We start from the raw sequence: 15,111 nt of genomic DNA on the forward strand, positions 1-15,111 counted from the left end.
GTCCATGGGGTTGCAAAAGAGTGGGACATGACTTAACAACTAAATAACAACCAGGAACTCCAAAAGCACAGAGAATTAGCTCAGGTTGGGGAGGGCTTCCTAGATGAGATAGTGCTGGAACTGAATCTCATTGGATGTGATCTCATTTTTATTTTGAGAAGATGAATATCAGTGGCAGATGGACGGGGTCATTATCTGTTGGGGAACACCAATCAGGAGCTTGGAGATGACAAGTAAATTGAATGGCGTGAAGGGGACTGATTGAAGAGATAGTGAGAAGATGGAATCATAAGATTATAGAGATTGAGTACAAGGAGGAGGGACAAAAGAGTTCTGAATGACGTTTGGGTTTCTGGTGATGACAACTGGGTGGATGGTGGGATATACAGGAGAGGAGGCAAGTCTTAATAGAAAGAGGACTGAGTTTTGTTCACGTTGTAACTCTGAGGTGCTTGGGGAACTATCTCGAGGGCTGCAGGGTGTGCAGTAGATACGGGCTTGTAGACAGAGGCAGAAGGTGAAACAGTGGTGGTGTTTGGAGGTGAGAGGTGGGAGATGAGTGTGGAATATTTCCTCTTCTAACATGTTTAGCTGAGAAGACCGGGGAGGTAGGTCTGAGTATAGGAAAATTTGAGGGGAAAAGATACACACATACACATGACAGCATATATTTGAACATATTTATAAGCTGAGCAGAAAGATCTGGAAGAGAAGAGAGGGCGATTGTAGATACTTTGGGAGAACTTTGGATTAGTCACAGTCCTTAGGAGGCAGGAGCAGGTGGGCTGTGGAGTTTCCATGTCGGATCAGCTGTATGTAGGAGGAGAGAGAGGTCTGTCAGTAGGGATAGTGGGGAAGGCAGTACCACACGCGGTGGCAGGAGTTTGGGCTGAGGAGTCAGCCTGAGGCCTTTGCTTTCTGTAAAGTAGGTGAGGTCCTGTGATGAGAGGAGGGGACGGTGGTGTATTGGGGAGTGCTGGCCACCTAGTGAAGATCAAAACAGCTGTCCTGAGATAGGGAAAGGAATGGTTATGGGGCCAGATCCCAGCTCTGCTGCTTATGGGCTTGTGACCTGGAACAAAGTCAGTTTCCTCATCTTTAAAATAGGGATATAGTGGTGCCCTCCTCATAGGGGCTTTCAAAGGATTATGTGGATTAATGGATTAAAAATGCTTATAACAGTGCCTGGTACATTGGAAGTGCTCAGGACATGTTTGCTCTGACTGTGTTGAACTTGAGGAAAGATTCCTTAGTGTTACTTGTTTGACTTAGTACGACTAGAATGCTAGATTCTAGTAGATATGCAGCAAGCAACAAAGGTTTACTGTATAGCATAGGAAACTATAGTTAATATCTTATAATAACATATGATGGAAAATAATTTCAAAAATAATATGTATATTTGTGTAATTAAATCACCTTGCTGTGCACTTGAAACGTTGTAAATCAACTATACTTGAATAAGATATATATATTAAAAAAAAAGATTTCTGGGTGTTGATAAAGGTCCAGTTGAGGTTTGTTGTTGTTCAGTTGCTCAGTCATGTCCGACTCTTTGCGACCAGTTGACGGTAGAGGGTGTAAATTTTTAATGCTCCAAATTCCTATAATTGTATATTTTTTTCCCAGAAGTTCTCAGCATTTTGGGAACAGGACTGCAGAGTATAGCTATGGATTTGTTTAGAATCTAGGTTTTGCCAAATGGTTGAAATGAGAATAGTTGAGGGTTTATCTGGGAAGTGGTGGAAGAGGTGAGTGGCTGGACGAGTGTAGGTGAGTGTAGGCTGGACGAGAAGGAAAGTTAGAGGTGGAAGAAAACAGTGGGATCCAAACCCAGGAGGTGGTGGTGTTCAATTGTGTTTCACCCAGTTGTCCACCTAAGTAAAGTGATACTCCTCCTGGGGAACATATTATGAAATCTGTGTTATTGAACTTCTGCTTCACCATTGGCTTATGCTGACTCAGTAATTCTTTACACCTTTCACTGTTCTGCATTTATTTTCTTCATTTGCCATTGCTTTTCAGGAAAGCTTGGAAGATGAATATGAACCTCGAAGAAAAGATCACATTTCTCACTTTATTTTGCGCCTTGCTTACTGCCAGTCGTGAGTATACCTTTGTCTTCCACAGTCAAATCTGACATCTTGGGCTGTAAACTGGTGCAGGAGGGCCGACAGGTATTGTACCCATTGTAGGAAATCCCAGGATAACATCAGAAACCAGTGGTTCATGGGCTGAATGCTGTTGTAGCGAATTGTTTGAAACGAGTTGTTGACTAAAAAAATAAAATATTTTTGCAGATTTTGCCTATTAAAACACTTTTTACTTTATGGGAGGGATTCTTCATTTAGGATTTAAAGTTAGAGATGATTTCATTAGGAAGAAGGATTTTGGAATCAAACACATACTTGAATCTGCACAGGTTTTAGCAGTTGACTTGTATGGGCTGGTGTCCATTAGATTAAGATCTTTTCCTTTGGTAGTTTCTTAGAAGTCAGTAGTGCCACCCAGAGGAAGGAGTTGGTTGCTTTTTTTTTTTTTTTTACTGTGTATTTTCTTATATTTATTTTGGCTAAATTGCATACTTACTATGTTTCTTTTCTGTTTCTTTTTTGGCAATAGGCTTATCAAATGGGAATCTTGAATTATTTACTATCCCAAGATAATGACTGAGAAATTATTGACCAGCTTTGGTCCTAGAGCTTTTCTTTTGTTAAAAAAGCGTATGCAGGTTTTGCAGTTTATGCAATAAGTGAATTGCTGACAATGTGAAAGTCATTTGAGGAAAGAAACCATATTTTACATGGAGTAGCTTAATTATTTTATAACAACAATAATGCCCATCTGTCTTATAAATTAATGTTCTATATTGACTTTTGGGGCTTCTCTGGTGGCTCAGTGGTAAAGAATCCTCCTGCCAGTGTAGGAGATGTGGATTTGATCCCTGGGTGGGGAAGATCCCCTGGAGAAGGAAATGGCAACCCACTCCAGTATTCTTGGCTGGAAAATCCCATGGAGAGAGGAACCTGGTGGGTCACAGTCTGTGGGGTTGCAAAAGAGTGGGACACCACTTAGCAACTAAACAGTAACAAATGTTGACTTTTAAAAAGTTGAGGTATCTTAATGCTTATTAAATTTTGTAAAGTTATAAACTCTAAAGCTGTAAGCAAAGTTTACTTTGCAGAGTTATCTGATTATAATCTATTCAGAGGTAAAATTACCTTTAAAAACTTGTGATGTTTATTTGGCATTAACAGGAGGGATACTCCATTTTCTGATGTAAACAAATACTTTGCAGTTAGATTAAACGAAGTGTACTATTTTATGTTATTTGATGGTAATGCAGCTAGACTCTGTATTTAATTCTTTTAATTATGTTCAAAACATCTTTCTTCCCCATGTTCTGCTCAGTCCTGGGAGATTGTGGCATGTCACCTGTATTCACAGTCTTACCATAGTAGAGAGCTTGATGCTGTTAATGAACTTCAGTCTGTTGGCCTATTGCTCACATTTGAATGTTGTTTCATAGAAATGTCTTGGATTTAATAATCAATGGACTTTTAAAATTGTCTTTAAACTTTTCACTTACAGTTTTCTTGTCTCTGTTTTAGTGAAGATCTTAGGCGCTGGTTTATTCAGCAAGAAATGGATCTCCTTCGATTTCGATTCAGTATTTTACCCAAGGACAAAATTCAGAGTTTCTTAAAGGATAGCCATTTACAGTTTGAGGCTGTAAGTATATTTTTATAGTCTTTCCAATTGTGTCACCTGCCTTGACCTTTAGTGCTGGTGTTAATATGTGGAGTTTGTTTTCTTTACATTTTCTTCCTGAGGACTTGCCTGAAAGAATGAGTCACTTTGGCTTCACACAAAGTGAACCTTTCTCTTCCATGACTAGAAGAAAAGGGGCTCCTTAGTATCAGAGCATCAGAGCATTTATTTAGTTACTATTTTAAGTATGTGATTTATGAAAGCACAAAAAAGGTTTAATTTATAAAAATTCATCTTTAACCAGAATCTTCTAGGCCAAAAATTTAAAGCTCGTAATATTCCAAAGAAAACAGAGAAGTGGTAGTACTTATTTCCAGCAATGAGGTTTAGGGTGGATAATACTTTATTTTAGAAGTCATTTGTCAGCAAAATCTCTGAATAGTTCTAAGGTGTAATTTTGTAGACAGATCTGAATGAGTTACATGTAGGAATTATATAAGAAAGAAGAAATATTGGGTATATTTTTAGCAAGGATAATTATTGTGGATAGAAACAGAATTTATGTCTTTTAGGTGGGCCTGTGCTGCAGTGGGAAGAAAGAAAAAATTATGTTTTGTGAAACTTAGAGCTGTCAGATGGCGGTAGGATGGTCAGGACTGTATTTGGGCGTTAGAATGGGTGATTCCAGGCCAAAAAAAGTAAAAAAGTAGAAATTGGAGTAGGTGAAGGAATTGTCCTGCTGAGACGTGGATGTGCCCACTGCAGCAAGAACCAGTGTGGCTTCCTGCTTTGGGGGGAAGGAGATGTGTGAAGAGAAATACATAAACCTTTGGTGGGCATTTAGTGTGTCACCTGTGAGCAAGGCACTTTCCAAAGTTTGACTCACTTCGGAGAATCCCGTGAGGTTTCTTATAACATCTGCTCAGACAGAGAAAAGTGTTGGTCCCAGTGCCATCTCACTGTCCAGACCCCATGCGCTCTCTACTTAGCTTAGAACTCTGATCTTTAGTGAAGTCTTACTGCTAATATCAGTTATAGTTCATCTATCCTCTCATATTAAAAATAGTTGCTTTTTTTTTTTGCTGTTGAAATTATGGTTTTAGTAGGTCATAGAGAAGTATTTTTGAGATTGTGTTTATTCTAGATTGTTTCAGTAGGTCAGGTAGAATTTTTTTCTTTTTTAAAAAAACTTTTTTACTGAAGTATAACATACACAGAAAACTGCACAGGTCGTAACTGTCTAGCTCCGTGAAGTATCATGAAGGTTAAGGAAGAGAACCTTGCGGTCCACTGGCGTTGCCTTGTGTCTCCTTTCTTTACCACCCCATCTCCCTCTGATAATCACTGTCCTGACTTTTAATATCATGAATGATTCTGCCTGTCTTTGAACTTTGTGTAAATAGTATTACGTGGTGTGTATTTGGGCGTTAGAATGGGTGACTCCAGGCCAAATAAAGGAAAAAAGAAATAGGAGTACGTGAAGGAATTACCCTACTGAGAAGTGGATGTGTCCACTGCAACAAGAATCAGTGTGGCTTCCTACCTTATGTAAATAGTATTAATGGTGTGTCTTTTTTCCCCAGCTTTATTGAGATATGATGATATATTAATATGTCAGTTTAAGGTACACAGTGTGATGATCTGATACACGTATATGTTGTGAAATGTTTACTGCTATAAAGATAGTTAACAGATTCTTACATAGCATGTTATGTGAGGTCAGTTCAGTTCACTCACTCAGTTGTGTCTGACTTTGCAACCCCATGGACTGCGGCACACGAGGCTTCTCTGTCCCTCACCAGCTCCTGGAGCTTGCTCAAACTCTTGTCCATCAAGTCGGTGGTGCCATCCAACCATCTCATCCTCTGCTATCCCCTTCTCCTCCTGCCGTCGGTCTTTCCCAGCATCAGGGTCTTTTCCAGTGAGTCAGCTTTTTGCATCAGGTGGCCAAAGTATTGGAGGTTCAGCTTCAGCATCAGTCCTTCAATGAACACCCAGGACTGATCTCCTTTAGGATGGACTGATTGGGTCTCCTTGCAGTCCAAGGGACTCTCAGGAGTCTTCTCCAGCACCACGGTCCTCAAGCGTCAGTTCTTCTGTGCTCAGCAGTCTCACACAATCACCATTCTGTTGCGGTGGTGGTGAGCCCTTTGAGGGCCGTTCACAGCCGCTCTCAGGGGCACAGTGCAGGGCCCTCAGCTGCAGCCCCAGGCTGTTATGCGATCTCTGGAGCCTACTTCTCCTGTAGCTGGATGTTTGCGCCCTTCCACCAGGATCTCCTCTTCTCCTCTGCTGCCCAGCCCCTGGCAGCCTCGGTCCTATTCTGCTTCTGAGTTTGACTCTTAGATCCCACAGATAAGTGAGATCACAAGTATACTTTTTTATAATTGCTTTAGTGAGATAGAGTTTACATACCTTGAACTTCACTCTAAAAGTGTGCAAGTTTTTGGCTTTTTAGTATGATCATAGAGTTGCACAACGATCACCATCTAATTTTAGAACATTTTCATTACCCTAAAAAAGAAACCTGTGCCCACTAGTCGTCATTCTCAATTTGTCACTCTGTCATCTCTTGGCAACAACTAATCTGCCGTCTTTGTGAATTTGTGTATTCTGGGCATTTTGTATAAATGGACATTTCATATAGTTTATGGTCTTTTGTTACTGGCTTCTTTCACTTAGCATAATGTTTCCAGGTTTCATCTATGTTATATATGTAGCATATATCAGTACTTCATTCATTGTACAGTCATTCTTTTTTCAGTAGTTGATGGACATTGGATTATTTCAGCATTTTAGCTATGATGAATAATGCTGCAGTGAATATTTGCATACACATTTTTGTGTGGATATCTTTTTATTTGTTTCAGATATACACCTAGGAGTGGGATTGTTAGGTCATAGAGTAATTCTATATTTAAACTTTCGAAGGACTCCCAGACTTTTCTGGAGGGGCTGCATCATTGTACGTCTCACTAGTTTGTTAGGCTTCTAGTTTCTTTACATTCTATAGCAGTTGCTTCTGTCTTTTTTTTTGATTATAGTCATCCTGGTGGGTGTGAAGTGATATGTCATTGTGGTTTTGATTTTCATTTGTGACTGATTTCATAGTGACTGATGAGGTTGCTGGGAGGGATTAGGGGCAGGAGGAGAGGGGACAACAGAGGATGAGATGGCTGGATGGCATCACTGACTCGATGGACGTGAGTCTGAGTGAACTCCGGGAGTTGGTGATGGACAGGGAGGCTTGGCATGCTGCAATTCATGGGGTTGCAAAGAGTCGGACACGACTGAGCGACTGAACTGAACTGAACTGAACTGATAAGGTTGAGCATCTTTTCATGTACTTATTGGTTATTTGTATATTTTGTTTGGAGAAATGTCTATTTGTATCCTTAGTCCATTTTTTATTTGAATTGTCTTTCTGTGGTTTACTGGTACATATTCTTAACATATTCTGAATATACAGCCACTGTAAGGTCTAATTCTATGAATTAGAAATCTTTTTCTTTCACTCTGAGGATTGTCATTTTTTAAAAAATTATTTATTTATGGTTGCACTGGGTCTTCATGGCTGTATGTGGGCTTTCTCTAGTTGCAGCGAGCAGGGGCTACTCTCTATTATTGCAGTGTGTGGGTTTCTTGTTACAGTGGCTTCTCTTGGTGCAGAGCAGAAGCTCCAGGCATGTGGATTTCAGTACTTGTGGCACACAGGCTCAGTAGTTGCTCGCAGACGCAGCTTGTGGACTCTCAAGTGCGGGTTTCAGTAATTGTAGCACACGGGCTTAGCTGCTCCTTGCCGTGTAGAATCTTCTGGGATCAGGGATTGGACCCATGTCCCTGCATTGCCAGGAAAATTCTTTATCACTGAGTCAACACAGAAGTCCTTGTCATTTCATTTTCTTGTTAGGATCATTTGCAACATGAAAGTTTTTAATGCAGATGAAGTGTAAGTTGTCTTTTTTCTTTTGTTATTTATGTTTTTGTTGTTGGCTTTAGGAAGGATTTGCCTAACAGATGGTCGTGAAGATTTACGCCTATTGTTTTCTCTAAGAGTTTTATAGTTTTTGTCCTTTTTAGGTCTGTTTAGTCTATTTACATTTTAAGTTGATTTCTGTGTATGGTGTAAAGTAGGGGCCCAGCTTCATTGTTTTGCATGTGGATATACAGTTGACCTAGCATCATTTGTTGAAATGGCTATTCTTTTCTCTTTAAATGGTCTTTTCACTCTTGTCAAAAGTCATTTGGCCATAAATTAGTTTATTTCTGGACTCAGTTTTATTAGCGCTGTGTGACGGGAGCCTGGCAGTCCGTGGAGTTGCAGAGTTGAACATGACTGAGTGACTTAGCACTCACGTGTTTCTCCTTATGTCAGTACTACACGATTGAGCGACTGATCTGATCTGATCTGATGTGGTCTTAAATATTGATTCCTCTGGTTTTGTAATATGATTTCAAATTCAGTAGTGTGCATTTTCTCACTTTGTTCTTCTTTTTCAAGGTTATTTTCACTGTTTTGGGTTCTTTATATTTTATGAATTTTAGGATCAACTTGTTAGTTTCTACCAACCAGCTGGGGTTCAGGTTCGGATTATGAGGTCTATGAAGATCCATTTGGGCAGTATTGCCCAATACTTAATCCCCTCGTCTTAATCCCTTAGGATAGGAAATGGCAACCCATTCCAATATTCTTGCCTGGAAAATCTCATGGACAGAGGAGCCTGGTGGGGTCCATGGGGATTGCAAAGAGTCGGACACGACTGAGTGAATAAGCGTGCATGCATGCTGTCTTAAATATTAAGTCTTCTGATCAATGAACATGGGAATTTTTGTTTCTTGAGAGCTTTAATTTTTTTAAACAAAGTTATGTACTTATTTATACCTCAGTATTTTATTCTTTACTGTCATTATAGATATAGTTTCTTCAGTTTTGAAATGTTCACTGCTAGCATATGGAAATCCAATTGATTTTTGTATATTGATCTGGTATCCTGTGCCCTTACAAAATCATTTATTCTGATAGTTTTTAGTGGACTCCTTAGGAGATTAGCTCTTATAAAAAAATAATCCTTACTTTTCAATCTGGATGCTTTTTATTTACTTTTGCCTTATATCGTTAGCTAGCATCTCCAGTACAGTGTTGAATAGAAGTGACCGTAGTGGAAGTACTTGTCTTGTGTCTGATTTTAGGGTGAAAGCGTTCAGTCTGTTGCCAAGATATATGATGTTGGCTCTGGGGTTTTTGTAGATAGCCTTTACAGACTGAGAAGATTTATAATTTTCATTGAGCATTTTCATTGTGAAAGGGATTTTGTTCTTTTTCTACACCTGTTGAAATGATCATAGGGCTATGTCCTTTATTATATTAATATTGTGATAACCACAATGGTGTCATCACTCATCTTAAGCCAGACATCCTGGAGTGTGAAATCAGGTGGGCCTTTGTTCATCACTTTGAACTTTGTTCATCACTATGAACAAAGCTAGTGGAGGTGATGGAATTCCAGTTGAGATATTTCAAAGCCTAAAAGATGATGCTGTTAAAGTGTTGCACTCAATATGTCAGCAAATTTGGAAAACTCAGCAGTGGCCACAGGACTGGAAAAGGTCAGTTTTCATTCCAATCCCAAAGAAAGGCAATGCCGAAGAATGTTCAAACTACCCCACAATTGTACTCATCTCACATGCTAGTAAAGTAATGCTCAAAACTCTTCAGGCTAGGCTTCAACAGTATGTGAATTGAGAACTTCAGATATTCAAGCTGGTTTTAGAAGAGGCAGAGGAACCAGAGATCAAATTGCCAACATCTGTTGGATCATAGGAAAAGCAAGGGAGTTTCAGAAAAACATTTACTTCTGCTTTATTGACTATGCGAAAGCCTTTGACTGTGTGGATCACAGCAAACTGAAAAATTCTTCAAGAGATGGGAATATCAGACCACCTTAGCTGCCTCCTGAGAAATTCTATGCATGTCAAGAAGTAGCAGCTAGAACTGGACATGGAACAATGGACTTGTTCCAAATTGGGAAAGGAGTATATCAAGCTGTACACCTTGCTTATTTAACTTATATGCAGAATACAGCATGTGAAATGCCAGGCTGGATGAAGCACAAGCCAGAATCAAGATTGCTGGGAGAAATACCAATAACCTCAGATACGCAGATGACACCACTCTTATGGCAGAAAGCGAAGAAGAACTTAAGAGCCGCTTGATGAAAGTGAAAGAGGAGAGTGTAAAAGTTAGGGTAATATTGGTCTCATATAGTGAATTGAGAAGTGTTTCTTCCTTTTCTATTTTTGGGAATAAGTTGTGAAAGATTGGTCTTAAATTTTAAACATTTGGTAGAATTTACCAGTGATCTTTCTAGGTCTAGGCTTCTCTTTGTGGGGTGTTTTAAAATTGCTGATTCGTTTTCTTACTTGCAGATTTTTTCAGATTTTCTACTTTGTGAGTCAGTTGTGGTAATTCCTGTTTTCTGGAGATTTGTCCATTGCATCTGTTATGTAACTGGTGCTTATAGTTGTTCATGTGCTAAGTCCCTTCATTCGTGTCTGACTCTTTGCGACACTGTTGACCTTAGCCCACCAGAGTCCAGGCACCTCTGTCCATGGGATTCTCTGGGCAAGAATACTGGAGTGGGTTACCATGCCCTCCTCCATGGGATCTTCCCGTTCCATGGATCAAACCTGTGTCTCTTACATCTCCTGCATTGGCAGGCAGGTTCTTTACCACTAGTGCCAACTGGGAAGCCCATTTTATTGTTACTCAGTTGCTCAGTCATGTCCGACTGTTTGTGACCCCATGGACTGTAGCCTGCCAGGCTCCTCTATTCATAGGATTCTCTAGGCAAGAATACTGGAGAGGGTTCCCATTTCTTTCTCCAGAGGATCTTTCCAAGCCAGGGATCGAACCTGCAGTGGCAGATGGATTCTTTAACCACTCAACCACCAAGGAAACCCAATGTAAAGCTACTACTGTTCAAAAGCTGTAGCCAGAAGTCCACACAAGGCCAGGTCTGATCCTACAAGCATCTTTCTGAGCTTGGGAACTTGTTGGGAGCCCAGATTTCTAACCAAAGCCACTAATCAAAACTTATAACACAGGACTTCCCTGGTGGTCCAGTGGTTAAGAATCTGCCTGCTGATGCAGGGGACATGGGTTTGACCCCTGGTGCAGGAACTAGAATCCCACATGCTGCAGGGCAACTATTGATGCCCATGTGCCATAACTACTGAGCCTGCACACCCTAGCCTGTGCTCCACAACAAGAGAAGCCACTGTAGTAAGCCTGTGGGTGCAACTAGAAATAGCCCTCACACAGCAGTGAAGGCCCAGTGCAGTGAAAAAACAAACTTAGAATGCAGCTGTCAGACACACGCAATTCCATCAAAAGTGAGATATTCTTATTAAATTCTCATTAAACCTCTTGCAAACAATTTTATGAAATCTGGCACTTACCCATAACATGATTTCCTGTAGGAAAAAAACCCCACAAGATGTATGATTAATCTATTTTTCTCTTCCAGTGTAGGGGTAGGTAGAAAGTAGGACCTTTTTCAATACCAAAGAACTCTGGAGTTACTGTTCGTTTATAATCCTTTTCATTTCTAAAGATTGGTTATGATATCTTCTCTTTCATTCCTGATTTTAGTAATTAAAATTTTTTTTTGATCATTTAAGTACAGTTGTCAGTTTTATTTATCTTTTCAGATAACTTTTGGTTTTGTTGATTTTTCTCTTGTTTTTCTCTTCCTTATACTCTGTATTATTATCAGTTAACAATTTTTATTACTGTTTTCCTTTTGTTTCTTTAGGGTTTGGTTTGTTCTCCCCATCTAGTTTCTTAAGGTAGAAGTTTAAGTTACTGATTCAAGGTGTGTGTTCTTTTTTTTTCTTTTGAATTGTAGTATAGTTGATGTATAGTGTTAGGTTAGTTTCAGGAGTCCTACATAATGATTTGATATTTGCATGCATAATGAAATGATCACCACAATGTTAAATAACCATTTGTTACCATACAAAGTTATTACAGCATTATTGACTATATTCCTTAATCATATGCCTGTGACTTATTCTTTTAAACTGGAGATTTGTACTTCTTACTCTCCTTTACCTATTTCACCTACCTTCTGCTCCCTGCCTTTTGGCAAAAGTATGCTTGTTCTCTGTATCTATCTATAGGTCTGTTTTCATTTTGTTTTCTTTGTTTGTTTTGTTTTTTAGATTTCACATGTAAATAAGGTCACACCATATTTGTTTTTTTGTTTGACTTATCTCACTTGGTATAATACCTTTAGGTCCATCATATTGTTGCAAATGATGAGATTTCATTATTTTAATGGCTGAGTAATAATTCTATTATGTGTGTGTGAGTACACACACATACACAAACATACCATATCTTCTTTATTCATTCCTTTATCAGTGGATACTTAGGTTGTTTTCATGTCTTGATTAAGGTAAATAACACTTCAGTTAAGCATTGGAATGCATGTATCATTTTGAACTAGTGTTTATGTTTTCTTCAGGCTAATACCCACAAGTGAAATTGCTGGATGATGGACGTTCTTGTGTTAGTTTATTGAGGAACCTCCATACTGTTCTCCATCAAGAGTGCACAAGGGCTCCCTTTTCTGCACCTCCTCACCAGCACTTGTTATTTGTTGTCTTTTTAATGGTAGTCATCCTGATAAGTGTGAGGTGACATCTCCTTTTGCTTTTGATATGCATTTCCCTGATGAGTGGTGATGCTGAGCATCTTTTCATGTGCTTATTGGCCATTTATGTCTTTAAGTCCATCTTGAGTTTATTTTTGTGTCTGCTGCGAGAGAGTAGTTCAATTTGATTCTTTTTGTACCTATCCAGTTTTCTCAACACCACTTATTGAGTAGGCTGCCTTTTCCCTATTGTATATTCTTGACACCTTTGTTTTAGATTAATTGACCACGTAAGTATGGGTTTATTTCTGGGCTCTCTATTCTGTCCCATTGATATAATATATCTCCTTTTGTACCAGTATCATACTGTTTTGATTACTGTAGCCTTGTAGTATAGTTTTAAATCAGGGAGTATGATTCTTCCGGTTTTTTCTTTCTTAAGATTGTTTTGGCTATTTGGGATCTTCAGTGTTTCCACAAGGATTTTAGAATTATTTGTTTTAGTGCTGTGAAAAATGCCATTTGTATTTTGATAGAAATTGCACTGACCTTGTAAAGTGCCCTGGGTTCAGTTCAGTTCACTTGCTCAGTTGTGTCTGACTCTTTGCGACCCCATGAATCGCAGCACGCCAGGCCTCCCTGTCCATCACCAACTCCCGGAGTTCATTCAGACTCACGTCCATCGAGTCAGTGATGCCATACAGCCATCTCATCCTCTGTTGTCCCCTTCTCCTCCTGCCCCCAATCCCTCCCAGCATCAGAGTCTTTTCCAATGAGTCAACTCTTCGCATGAGGTGGCCAAAGTACTGGAGTTTCAGCTTTAGCATCAGTCCTTCCAAAGAAATCCCAGGGCTGATCTCCTTCAGAATGGGCTGGTTGGATCTCCTTGCAGTCCAAGGGACTCTCAAGAGTCTTCCCCAACACCACAGTTCAAAAGCATCAGTTCTTTGGCGCTCAGCCTTCTTCACAGTCCAACTCTCACATCCATACATGACTACAGGAAAAACCGTAGCCTTGACTAGACGGACCTTTGTTGGCAAAGTAATGTCTCTGCTTTTGAATATGCTGTCTAGGTTGGTCATAACTTTCCTTCCAAGGAGTAAGCGTCTTTTAATTTCATGGCTGCAGTCACCATCTACAGTGATTTTGGAGACCAGAAAAATAAAGTCTTGCCGGGGACCAGCCCTGGCTGATCCAGGGTATTCGAAGGAGAGACGGCATAGGCGAGGATCAGGAAACAATTGCTTAATTAAACGTTAATTAAGGATATAAAAAGTAATAGAATGAGGATAGCTCAGTAGGAAAATTCAGTGAAGAAAAGAGGCTGAATAATTCAGCCAGAAGGTAAGAGAAAGAACAACATGGGGAGACCAAGTTTGGGTGAACAAGGCCCGCACTTTATTTTCCAAAGTAGTTTTTATACCTTAAGTTATGCATAGAGGATAATGGGAGAAGGGGTAGAGTCATGCAGCAAGCCAGGCTTTCTTCCTGCAAACTTATCATATGCAAAAGCTTAGGTGATTTGCATCATCTTCTGGCCCGGAGGCCTGTTAACATTTTAAGACCCTTTCTTCAGAAAACTTATTTTTCTCTAAAGGTGATAAGTCAAGCGCCACCCTCCAAAAACATTAGATAAAGTTGCATTCCTACAGAGCAAAGGTGTGGTGGGCTATAACAAGAAAAAGAATTAACCCAAGGGTCCCAGGTTACAAACATTAAAGCTACTACTTATACCAATTATATTAATCAATACACTGCCAGGGACACAGCAGGTAAGGGATATGGAAACTTAGCAGCAAACATTGGCCCAAAAAGTGAAAATCCTTCACCAATACAATTTCTAATCAATCTTTTAACTGCTCAAAGGAATCTGTGTTTAGACAGTTTAGAACATCTCATGCCTCTCACAGTTGGGAGGCGCTGAGCAATCACATGTGGCCGGAAAAACCTATTCAGGCAGGCTAGAGGATTTCCAAAGGAGTTTGTAGGTTAAACACTGTCACACCCAGGAATTATTAACTGGAACTGTAAGCTAACTCTTTTTTCAGAGAGAGGTAATGGGGGACAGCCCCCCGTGAAGTCAGAGGTGTAGGTGAAAGCACAAAGCAGAAAGTAGGCAGACTCTGCTTTTGGGGGTAGATGGGGGACTCCTGAGGCTGGATCCCGCCGCGTTTGCGTATGCCGAGCCTCCTTCCTCATGACCTTTGTCATGGGCGGAGTTCCTCACGCTGGCTACTGGCAGTGATAGAATTCCAGTTGAGCTATTCCAGATCCTGAAAGATGATGCTGTGGAAAGTGCTGCACTCAATATGCAATATGCAATATGCACTCAATATGCAATATGCCGGCTCCCGGCATCTCCCCCTTTTTTATTTCTTAAAACAGCCAGATGCAGCTCAGTCGTGAGCTTTTGAATGTTCTGCTGAAGAATCCTGACAATACAAGGAAGAATGATTATGAGAAGCAAAATTAGAACTAAAGATATTAGACAGAATGTTTTTTCCAGAAATAAAGTTAGAGAAGGTGAGAAGTAAGTCATTAGCTGCTCCAGCGGCGGTAAAATCCAGTCGAGAGTGTTCCAGGGTCTGTATTTGATTATGAAGTTTCCCTAAGTCCAGGCCAATGTCAGAGCTGTTCCAAACACCTGAAATATGATTTGTAATTTTTTTCCCATTTATAATCTGTCTCGTTTCCCTTTAAAGATGTCAGATATCCACCGTAATCAGCGTGGCAAGACAGAGCC

The 15,111-nt window shown here is 39.9% G+C and overlaps 1 protein-coding gene across 1 annotated transcript in view; it reads left to right on the forward strand.

Annotated features, from left to right (window-relative positions):
- Window positions 1-15,111, forward strand: part of PRIM2 (DNA primase subunit 2) — a 336,446-nt gene that overhangs the window by 4,658 nt on the left and 316,677 nt on the right. Inside the window, exons 4-5 of the mRNA XM_005899721.3 lie at window positions 2,026-2,105; window positions 3,612-3,732. Coding sequence (XP_005899783.1) covers window positions 2,026-2,105; window positions 3,612-3,732 — 201 coding nt within the window. The remainder of the gene's footprint in view (window positions 1-2,025; window positions 2,106-3,611; window positions 3,733-15,111) is intronic.

Source organism: Bos mutus, chromosome 23 (assembly GCF_027580195.1).
Source record: "Bos mutus isolate GX-2022 chromosome 23, NWIPB_WYAK_1.1, whole genome shotgun sequence".
NCBI lineage: Eukaryota > Metazoa > Chordata > Mammalia > Artiodactyla > Bovidae > Bos > Bos mutus.